Raw genomic sequence first — 12,091 nt, 5'->3', positions numbered from 1 at the left:
ATGTGGGAGTCATGAAGACTGGGTGTCCTGCAGACACATTGTAGATGATATCCTATGCATTACAGACCATCTGGGCATGACATTGGTACAGCGGCTAGCATTGTCATCTCACAGCAAGAGAGGCTTATGGGTTATAAGCAGCCCAAAGGTAAACTTAATCCACCAGATGCATTTTCTTTTACTGTGGGATTCAATTCCATTTCAATGAATGTGAGTTTCAAGGACCGAGAAGCTTACTGTTCATGCTAAGTCTGTTTTCATTGTGACACTGTTTGTCAGAAGGAAAGATTTCAGGAAAAGGACCCTTATCAGGAATCAAATGCCTTCACCAGTGCTTTTCGTTTTTCATAGCTCAACGAAGTTTTGGGATTCGGTTCTCATTTATGTAATGGGATCAATGATTATGCTAATCAGAGATCATCTCATTATTGTTTCTGAATTGCTCAGTTTACACAATGAGCATAGTTGGCAAACATCATGTAGATTTGTACACTTAAGTCATCTGCATAGCTGGGACTTCGTGAGCACCTCTGAGCATGCTCGGTCAGCTTTTTTATTTATGTGTGCGTTTTTTTTTTTGTTTAGGGTTGAGGGAACTGTTGTGCCATATTTAACCATCTGCAGATAGAGATAATGGAGTTGCTGTAGAGCGTGTCTTTTTCAGTAGCATACACAGGGATGGAGGAAGGCCTTGTTTTGCTCTTTAAGGGGGCCAACAGAACAAAAATTATGATAATGAGGATGATAATGATGATGATAGATTACCTATATTTTCTAAGTGTGGTCCACAAGACCTGATATGGGCACCAATCCCCTGCTATTTTTCCTTAAGATTCTTCAAGGTAAGACATTATGACTGGAGATGAAAGGGTAGTGCTCCCTTCAGGGCACAAGATGGTGTATGTACAAGTCAACAGTGCTGTCATCATTACAGTGACAGGAGGCACTGCAATCCTGAGGGAGGTTGGAATAATGGTTAAGGTGTTTATCTTACTGACACAAGGTGCAGGGTTTGATTCTCCCATGGGATAAATGGCTAGGCTTAAAGTGGCCCACAAGGGCAGTTAGCCTAGTTGTAACCTATGAACCTATGGTTGGATGAAGTTAATCAGCTGGTACCAACTATGTAAGGTAAGAATAACTTATTTTAGCTACAGAAGTAACCTCCCTCTGTACGCCATCCACCAATTTTACATTATGCCCCTTTTACGTCTATAGCTCCTAGAGATATCAAAAGGAATGGATGAATGTCTGAGCACCATGTTTACTCTATTTATATACAGTATTATCAGACATAAAATTGCATCTCTGACCACACATATCCATTGGTCTGTCAAATTAGCTTCTTCAGTTTATCATTTGTTTAACAAACTGTGTGTGTTGATGGCTGCTGGTTTAGGTTCCTTGCCATATATATAAACAAACTGGTTTATGCAAGTCTTGTATATTTACTGGCTTTAAATCTGTTCTATGTCTAACTGTCTCATTATCAACATAGCTAGAAATAAAATGCAATGTTACATTCTTTGTATTTCTCTTCTCTCACCCTCTTTGTCATTATCCTTCCTGTTAAATACATTTATTTTATTATTTTGTTCATTAGTCCACTTCTTTTACTTTTATATGAAGCAGCACACCAGTCAGCACCCATCCCACAAGCAAGGACTATTGGCCCCCACCGGTGGCAACAGCAACATCACTGCCACCACCATCAGCAAAAGCAGCCAAGTAAGATCGGTAGTGGGTGTGAAATTCACACCGGTTCTGTCCCTCATAAGACCAGTGAAGTCTGTTTTACGTGAATGTAAAATATGAACTTCCAGCTCCTTTCATTGCTCTCTGTCATAAAGTGAAAAAGGGGAGACCAGAGTCAAACAAGTGGTCCTGGGAATAGATTTTTCTGAAGGAGAGAACTTGTGAAATAGTGATAAAATATTAGCAACCTGTTTCATGGTTAAAAAGAAATTCTGATATGCAGAAAACTGGTGTTTTCTGATTTAACTGTTTTTTTTTCTTTCAGATCAAATACTTACTGGAAATGGAGGTCAGGATGGGAAACAAATTAAAGGATTTATTGCAGGATGGGGACTGACGAAGGTCAAAAGAACAAGAATAGACCGTATCAGAGAACCTGAAAACTTAATTCATGCAGTTGTGGAAATTCAGGTTAGATTTTAACTTAAATTTTCAATCTATGCTCAATGAAGAAACATGCTTCCACTCTTCAGTAGTGATTGCAGTATCGTGGCATTCTCACAGCAAAAATTCTGCATTGTGTTACTCCATTCATGGATAATATATATATGGAACCTACACTTGCTTTCTCTTGCCCTCCCTCCATTCTGTACTGATCCTACACACTGCCCTCCCTGCATTCTGTACACACTGCCCTCCCTGCATTCCGTACACACTACCCTCCCTGCATTCTGTATTGATCCTACACACTGCCCTCCCTGCATTATATATTGATTCTAGACCCTACCCTGCCTACATTTTCTATCTCTCAGTCCCTTGGAGATTTGATACACTACCCTCCATGCATCTTTTTGGGATCTTACATAATACTGTCCCCATGTTTTGGAAATCCTGCACAGTGCCCTCCCTGCATTATTTAGGGATCATGCACAGTATCATTGCTCAACTCTTTGGAGATTCTACACACTGCACTCCCTGCATTATTTAGGGATCTTACAGATTACTATCCCTCCATCTGTTGAAGACCAGACTGCCCTCCCTATATCCCTCACTATGTTTCCTTGGGATCATACACACACACACACACACACACACACACACACACACACACACACACATACACACACTCCTCCATTTGTGGAGTCTTACACTCTACTCCTCCTGTTCTTTTAGGGATCCTGTACACTACCCTTCCCACATCCATTACAGATGCTGCACATTACTTTCCCCATATCCCTTATGGATCTTGCACACTGCGCCCCACCTGTACCCTTTACAGGTCTAATACAATACTGCTCGTGCATGTCACAGAGATGTTATACACTACCCCCACTGAATTCCTTACAGATCCTGTACACTGCCCTCCCCCAACCTGTGAAGTACCGTCACACCTTCCATTCTGTATTATTCTTTAAAAGTACTACACTCTGCTTGTTTTGCATCCTCTACAGTCCCACACAAGACCTTCTTTGCATCCTTTAGAGATCCTACTTACTGCTGTTTCTGCACCCCTTGGAGATCCTTCACAAAATAAACTACCGCACTTTATAAAATTAAATAAAAGCAATAATAGACATATGCAAAAAAAACTTTAAATAAACTGGTGGCTGAACTTGGGCCTTCCAGGAATTGTTTTATTTATTTATTTATTTGACATTTGTTTACCAGGATTGTTCGACTGGACACCAGGTGTTCTTTTTCAGTAGAGTCCTGGGGAGGAAAGCTCCATTACAGAGTATTTTAATAACAATAGTTTTAAAAAAAGTTTGATGATGTTAACGATGGTTATAGAATTAATAATAATTCAGAGAGTTTGCGCAGTTGTTATTCAAAAATTCAAAATTCAAAGTAAAAATAGTTAGCAAGGTTTAACACTGGTTAACAGTGGCATTAAGAATTAACAATGGTCAAGGAGTTTGACAAGTTATTAGTGGAAAATTATTCTCAAAAACATAGCAGTAAAGCATAGTAATAGTATATATACAATCAACATAATAGAGGTGAGATTGTACTAGATATGTACACTGCATTCAATCTGCCTAGGGGTGTAGTATAAGACTGTGAAAACATATTTGGTAAGAGGGACTGGAGTAGTAGGCTGGAGAAGGTGGGTTCAGGGAGGGTCATTGCAATTACATAGATGGTTTTCTTGAAGGTGTGATTTAAGGTGTTTTTTGAATGTAGTAGTGCTGTGGTTTTGTAGCCAGAGTCATGGGGGTAGTGTGTTCCATCATTTTGCAACTTCATAAGGGAATAGAGATTCCCCTGAGCTGTTTTTACATGGAATTACTTCTACTAGGGCTTTGCTACTGGATCGTAGTTCCCTGTTTGTGTTGCGGAAGTTTAGTACATCTGTTAGGGCAGGGGTTTTGTCTGGGTGGTGCAGTATCTGATGGGCTAGGTTGAGTTGGTGGTACTGAAGCAAGTTTGGAAATTCTAACCAGTGTGGCTTATGCAGGGTTTGTCAGTGGTGTGAATGTGATTTAGCATTGGCTGCAAACCTAGCTATTTTGTTGTAACATGTCGATAGGTTGTTAAGGTTGGTCTTATTCAGATTTGGTAATATTGGGGATGCATAAAGTATGGTTGATAGGAGGTGAGTTCTAACTATGGTAGATCTGGATTCTGGGGTTAGGAATTTGTTGCTACGATAAGGACAGCCTAGTTTTTTATGGACTTTGGAGATGGTTAGGGTTATGTGCTTATTGTATTTAAGTTGGTGGTCAATTGTAATTCCAAGTAATTTGGCTTTGGGGACAGGAGTTATGGGGGTGTTGTTGGCTGAGATAATGGAGAAGGTGGAGTCTATAGTCTTTGTTGGGCTGAATAGTATTAGCTGTGTTTTTAGGGGGTTTAGTATTAGATGCGAATTGTTTAGCCAGTTTTCTATTTCAGAGAAAGATTTTTGGGCTTGGGCTTGTAGCAGCTGGATGTTGGGTGCAGAGCAGATGAATGTAGTGTATTGGATAATGTCGGTTTTTGTGGTTACCAGCTGGAGTTGGTTTGTAAAGATATTGAATAAGAGGGGACCAAGTATGGAACCTTGTGGAATGCCGCATTTGACTGGGAGTTGAGGGGATAGGGAGTTGTGCCATTTAACTGATTGAGAGCGGTTGCCTAGGTAGCTACTGAATCATTGTAATGTAGAATTATCAAGGCTGAGTTTGGATAATGTGGCTAATAGTTTATTGTGGGAGACTGTGTTGAAAACGTTTGATAAATCTAGGAAATTATAAAATCTCACACAAAATAAAAAAAATTCCCTTGTCAGCTCTAATTGCCACAACTCCTAATATATCTTGGAAAACATACTGCATGTTGTACATCAATGCTGTAAACAAGTTTTAGCTACTATACTGTATATACTTCACTAAATACTGTGTATGTTTATATGTTTTGTAATGTATTGTTTTAAATACCTGTATGTTATCAACCTAACTTATAACTCCTGTGGAGCTTTGCTCCCCAGGCCTCTGCTAGAAAGGGGCATCTGTTTGTCCAGTAAGACTATTCTCATAACAAATGCAATAAATAAATAAATAAATAAATAGCGAAATGATTAAGATTTGCAGGTGTTTCAGTGACATACTACAGAATATTCAAACTTTATTTCTCCAATAACAAATATTTTAATTGTTTAGCACCTCGAATACTACATAAAAATTCCAGGATGAATATTTGTAGACCCATTATGATATTCTATGAAAATGGAAGCAACAGGACTTTCCTTTCTAGAATTTCTTATGTCTCTCAGGTATTCCTGCAGCCCTGAACCTCTGAATTTTTCTTTTACTTTTTTGCTTATCCTATATAAAAGGAGTTGAAGGAAAATAAAAGTGCATATATTGTACTTGTTCAGAATCATAAAAAAAATCTAGTGGGTATATTTGTACCATTAATCTTATTTAAAGCACATATAATATAATTACAACCATCACACATGTAACAGGGGGAAATCTATATTGCTGTCCACAAATGTAATTTGGCAAAAGTTTTACACCAGATGCCCTTGCTGATGTAACCCTCCCCATTTATCCGGGCTTGGGACCAGCACTAAGAAATGCACTGGCTTGCGCATCCCCAGTGGCTGGGTTACCACCAGGTCTCCTTGTCCTCTTCCTCTGTCCAGATGTCACCCCAAGCACCTTTCTAGCTGTTTCACTTACCAGCTCTGCTGTTGTTACCCAACTATTCGGCAACTCTTCACTGGTACCCAGTGCCTGTCTTAACTCTTCCCTGATCTCCATCTCACAATCATCCTTTTTCAACTTCCACCATTTGATCCTTGGTGCTGCCCACACACTCCTCCTCCTCTTCTTGATCACCAATGTCATCCTACAAAATACCATCCTATGCTGCCTAACTGCACTTTCCCCTGTCACCACTTTACAGTCTCCAATCTCCATCTGGACAGAGAAAGGAAGACAAGGAGACCTGGTGGTGGAACGAGGAAGTACAGGAGAGTATACAGAGAAAGAAACAGGCAAAGATGAATTGGGATTGTCAGAGAGATGAAGAAAGTAGATGGGAGTATAAGGAGATGAGGTGTATGGCAAAAAGAGAGGTGGTGAAGGCTAAGGATAAGGCATATGAAGAGTTGTATGAATGGTTGGACACCAAGGAGGGAGAAAAGGACCTGTACCGATTGGCTAGACTGAGGGACCGAGCTAGTAAAGATGTGCAGCAGGTAAGGGTGATAAAGGATAATGAGGGAAATGTACTCACACGTGAGGAGAGTGTGTTGAGCAGATGGAAAGAGTACTTTGAGGGGCTGATGAATGAAGAGAATGAGAGGGAGAGAAGGTTGGATGATGTGCGGACAGTGAATCATGAAGTGCAGTGGATTAGCAAGGAGGAAGTAAGGATAGCTACAAAGAGGATGAAGAACGGAAAGGCTGTTGGTCCAGATGATATACCTGTGGAAGCATGGAGTTGTTTAGGAGAGATGGCAGTGGAGTTTTTAACCAGATTGTTTAATGAAATCTTGGAAAGTGAGAGGATGCCTGAGTAATGGAGAAGAAGTGTTTTGGTACCGATTTTTAAGAATAAGGGTGATGTGCAGAGCTGTAGTAACTACAGAGGGATAAAATTGATCAGTCACAGCATGAAGTTATGGGAAAGAGTAGTGGAAGATAGGTTAAGAAGGAAGGTGATGATTAGTGATTAGCAGTATGGTTTCATGTCAGGAAAGAGCACTACAGATGTGATGTTTGCTCTGAGAGTGTTGATGGAGAAGTACAGAGAAGGTCAGAAGGAGTTGCATTGTGTCTTTGTGGACTTAGAGAAATCATATGACAGTGTGCCTAGAGAGGAGTTGTGGTATGGTATGAGGAAGTCGGGAGTGGCAGAGAAGTATGTAAGAGTGATACAGGATATGTGCAAGGGTAGTGTGACAGTGGTGAAGTTTGAGGTAGGAGTGACAGATGCATTCAAGGTGGAGATGGGATTACATCATGGATCAGTGCTGAGTGCTTTCTTATTTGCAGTGGTGATGGACAGGTTGACAGACGGGATGAGACAGGAGACCCCGTGGACTATGATGTTTGCGGATGACATTGTGATCTGTAACATAGGGGAACAGGTTGAGGAGACCCTGGAGAGGTGGAAATATGCTTTAGAGAGGAGAGGAATGAAGGTCAGCAGGACTAAGACAGAATATATGTGTGTGAATGAGATGGAGGATAGAGGAATGGTGAGGATGCAGGGAGTAGAGTTGGTGAAGGTGGATGATTTTAAATACTTGGATCAACAGTTCAGAGTAATGGTGAGTGTGGAAAAGAGGTGAAGAAGAGAGTACAGGCAGGATGGAATGGGTGGAGAAGAGTGTCAGGAGTGATTTGTGACAGACGGGTACCAGTAAGAGTGAAAGGGAAGGTCTACAAGAGGGTTGTGAGACCAGCTATGTTATATGGGTTGGAGACAGTGGCATTGACAAAAAGGCAGGAGTCAGAGCTGGATGTGGCAGAATTAAAGATGTTAAGATTTGCATTGGGTGTGAAGAGGATGGACAGGATTAGGAATCAGTATATTAGAGGGTCAGCTCAGGTTGGACAGTTTGGAGACAAAGCCAGAGAGGTGAGATTGCATTGGTTTGGACATGTGCTGAGGAGGGATGCTGGGTATATTGGGAAAAGGATACTAAGGATGGAGCTGCCAGGTAACAGGAAAAGAGGAAGGCCTAAGATAAGGCTTATGGATGTGGTGAGAGAGGACATGCAGGTGGCTGTTGTGATAGAGCAAGATGCAGAGGACAGGAAGAAATGGAAACAGATGATCCGCTGTGGCGACCTCTAATGGGAACAGCTAAAGGAAGAGGAAGAAGAAGAAGACTCCTGTAATGGGGAAGTTCACCTGTGTTCAAAAATCCAAGGGGAAGCTAAATTTTAGCACAAAATACAGTTATATTAAAATATTTTCCCAATGTCTACCTTTACATTAAGAGTTTAATGGTGAATTCAGCAATCATTAATATATAAAAATGTCATGAAGTAACAGACACTAGTATTTCTTTACTATAGGGAGAAATTTACTGGTCAAAAATTTGTATTTTGCAACAGAATAAATAGGAAATGTTTAAATTACTCCACCCTCGCTAATCATAACCATGGGATACCTGCTTGTTATTACAGTCATATCTGGTCAAATTCAACAATGCTTTGCTTATTTCACATTATAATTTTCCAATAAGAATCAGCTACATATGTTAAAATAACCAACAACAGCAAGCACCCTTCAAATTGTATTTATTTATAGAGAATTTAATCTATCTTTGCAGATCCTTTTGTAGTCTAATGATTAACCATTGGATAGAGAAGCAAGTAAATGTTCAGGATTATAGATTGTGCCATGCCAAAGCTCCTGGGTAGCCTCTGTCTTTGAACATAAAGCAGTTTTAATACCACCATTAACAAGAACACTAACAGTAATGTCAGTATAAAGTACTTCTGATATTAACATTAGCAACAGCATTGAGTAATGAAGTAGTTCTAACACTAACATTAGCAAAAGTATTGAGTAATGTCACTATAAAATAGTTATAATACTTTCATTGCAACAGCACTAAGAGTAACGTCAATATAAAGTGCTTTAATACTGTCATTAACAATGCTAAGAGTAATGTCAGTATAAAGTAATTATAATACCATCATTACAACAGCACTAAATAATGTCAGTATAAAATGGTTTTAATACTGTCAATAACAACAACACTAAGAGTAATATCAGTATAAAGTATTTTAGTAATAACAGTAACAACAATATTAAGAGTAATGCCAGTATAAAGTAGTTATATACTATCATTAGCTACAATGCAAAGAGTTATGTAAATTTAAAGTGGTTCTAATACTGTCATTAAGAATAACAGTAAGAGTAACATCAAAGAGTAACATTAATATAAAGTGGTTCTAATATTGTCATTAAGAACAACAGTAAGAGTAACATCAAAGAGTAACATTAATATAAAGGGATTCTAATGCTGTCATTAAGAACAACAGTAAGAGTAACATCAAAGATAACATTAATATAAAGGGGTTCTAATACTGTCATTAAGAACAACATTAAGAGTAACATCAAAGAGTAACATTAATATAAAGTGGTTTTAATACTGTCATTAAGAACAACAGTAAGAGTAACCTCAAATAGTAACATTAATATAAAGTAGTTCTAATACTGTCATTAAGAACAACAGTAAGAGTAACATCAAAGATAACATTAATATAAAGGGGTACTAATACTGTCATTAAGAACAACATTAAGAGTAACATCAAAGAGTAACATTAATATAAAGTGGTTCTAATACTGTCATTAAGAACAACAGTAAGAGTAACATCAACATAAAGTGTTTCTAATACTGCTATTAACAAGAACACTAAAAGAAATGTCAATATAAAGTGGTTCTAATCATATCTTTCACAACAATACAAAGAGTAATATCAGTATAAAGTAGTTATAATACCATCATTAACAACAGCACTAAAAGTAATGTCAATCTAAAGTGGTTCTAATATTGTCACTAACACCAGTACTAACAGTGATGTCAGTATATTATCATTAAAAGTATTTTCAAGATGCTTTACTGTAGGAGGATTTTATAATGTGGAATAGAAAGAAAGACACAAAGTGTTCTTCCAAACATAGGAAACACAATCTGGAAAATTCTGAGTGATCCTCCCTCAATAAAACAATAATAATATATTAACTAATTCTGAAAGAAACTACATCCATAAATATATTCTTATTCAAAGCCATAAGTAGGACAGTACATGAAGGTGCAGAGAGATACTCATAGCATTTATACTTAATAGATGGGTTAGCCTATCTTTACTGAGAAATAAATGTAGTTAAGAAAAAATGAGTCAAGTCAAAAATATAATTAATCATCAGAGTACTATGTCTAACAGATGTATACAGGCTAATATATAAAGGGTTAGGGGTTGGCATAATGATTAAGGTGTTTACCTAAGAGCTACAGGGTTTGATTTTCACCAGGGGAACTTGGTTAGTCTTAAAACAGCCTATAAAAGGCAGCTAGCCTTATATTTGCCTAAAAAGACATTTAATTTTCCCAAGTGCTGTGTTCTACAAAAAATAGCTGCAATCTCAAACATAAACCTGATTTAGTTAAATGAAGATTACTCTACCAACGTTTTGAAGAAATTAAAAACAACTTGATACCTTAGACCTAGGAGAGTCGACATACCCTTATGAATCTCGAGAATGTTCATATTGTTTAATCTGCATTTGTTAAATAGCTAGGCCTAACTGTCTTCAGAAATAAGTAATTCAGTTCATTTAGAGCTTTATCATAACTATCCTTGTTGATCTTGTAAGTTGGAGTCCTGCAAAATCTGGCAATGTATATATTTTTTGTTTTTTTCAAACAAGTTTATTGAATTATCACTTGTGATATAGGCAAATTTACATTCATATAAAAGTAATCAAACTATATTAGCATAACAAACATTATACTTCACATATATTACTATATATTGTATAACCTAAGCAATATTACATAAATTATTCAACTCTTGCTTTTTTTAATCAAGAAATGTTCCTTAAACCATCACTTACTACATAGGCAATCATACATTTATATAATTAAGCAATAACCGACGATGTGGTGTGGTAAATTGAAGATTTACCCACAGCTGGTGTGGTTTAATCATGAGGGTGAAGCCCGAGTGATTAAATAAAGGCAACCATAGGTAAATTTCAATATACCACAACCACGGAGTCAGTTATTGCTATTATACAATGACATTATTTAAGAAAAACATACTTACTTTTCCTAAATAATGTCTTTGTATAATGGCGCTGCACTGTTCTTCCGCAGCTAGTGGTATCCTGCTGCCTTGTTTTGATGTAGTGCACATGCATATGGGACTTGTGTTCCCCTGCATACCCAGTATATCAATGCTTTGAAAAGGAAGCAATGGAGAAAAGAAGGTCTCTGTTGCTCCGTTTTTGTTTTCTTTTTTTTTTTTTTTTTTTATTAAAAAAAAAGTTTCAGTTACTTTAGGGGTAGGCGAGAGAGACAGAATGGAGGAAATACAAAGAAAATCAGGTACGTGTCTTTAGTTTTAAATAACGTACCTGATTTTCTTTGTATTTCCTCCCTGCTGCCTTTCTGGTATGTCCGGAGTCCAAACTATAGATTTAAAAAAAAAAAAAAAAAAAGTTATGGAATATACGAATGGAAAGAAGTCCAGGTGACCGGACCTTTTTCCTTTGGTATATTCTGGAACTTACAATGGGCACGCTGGTTGGGCTGGCCAATCACTGTTCTCATTTTTGAATATTAATGGCCAGTCATTGTATAATTGAAAATAAACAACATTAACACAATTCTAGTCGCAAGCATTTTACAGCACAAACCATACTGACACACTCCTAGTTGCAAACATTATACATCACTTATAATCTACCCAATCTTTCTCACTCAGACATTACATAACTCATTAAGTCCTGTCACATTTTAAACGTCATTCCTCCCTTGTATATATTGTTCCCACCATTTCCATTTTTTTCCTGTATAATTTGCTCCCACCATTTTCTAAAGATCTCAATTCCAGTTGTTTTATCTCTGTTACTATATTAACTACTTCCGGGATAGTTTGTTTAGATTTTGATTTCCATTTTCTAGTAATCGCTTTTTTGGTAACCACCATTATTAGACACAGCAAGGCCTTATCACGTCTAGGCAATTCCAATTCTGTCATAGCTCAGAAAAATCATCTCTCTCTTCAGACCAATCTGCCCAGAGGGCTTCTCCGACAGTGCATCCCACAGGAAATCCTTAAAGTCCAGCAACTCACTACAATCCCAGAAGCTATGTTCCCAATTACCTCTTTCTTCCCCTTTACACATCCAACATTTGTTGTCTGCCTGAGGAAAAAAT

The 12,091-nt window shown here is 37.8% G+C and overlaps 1 protein-coding gene across 1 annotated transcript in view; it reads left to right on the top strand.

Annotated features, from left to right (window-relative positions):
• Positions 1 to 12,091, top strand: part of LOC122813824 (complement factor B-like) — a 436,913-nt gene that overhangs the window by 325,187 nt on the left and 99,635 nt on the right. Inside the window, exon 15 of the mRNA XM_044086351.1 lies at positions 2,021 to 2,166. Within this exon, the coding sequence (XP_043942286.1) occupies positions 2,021 to 2,166 (146 nt within the window). The remainder of the gene's footprint in view (positions 1 to 2,020; positions 2,167 to 12,091) is intronic.

This window comes from Protopterus annectens, chromosome 10.part0 (assembly GCF_019279795.1).
Source record: "Protopterus annectens isolate FY-2018-M chromosome 10.part0, PAN1.0, whole genome shotgun sequence".
NCBI classification, from domain to species: domain Eukaryota; kingdom Metazoa; phylum Chordata; order Ceratodontiformes; family Protopteridae; genus Protopterus; species Protopterus annectens.
This window is presented reverse-complemented; position numbering and strand designations above follow the sequence as displayed.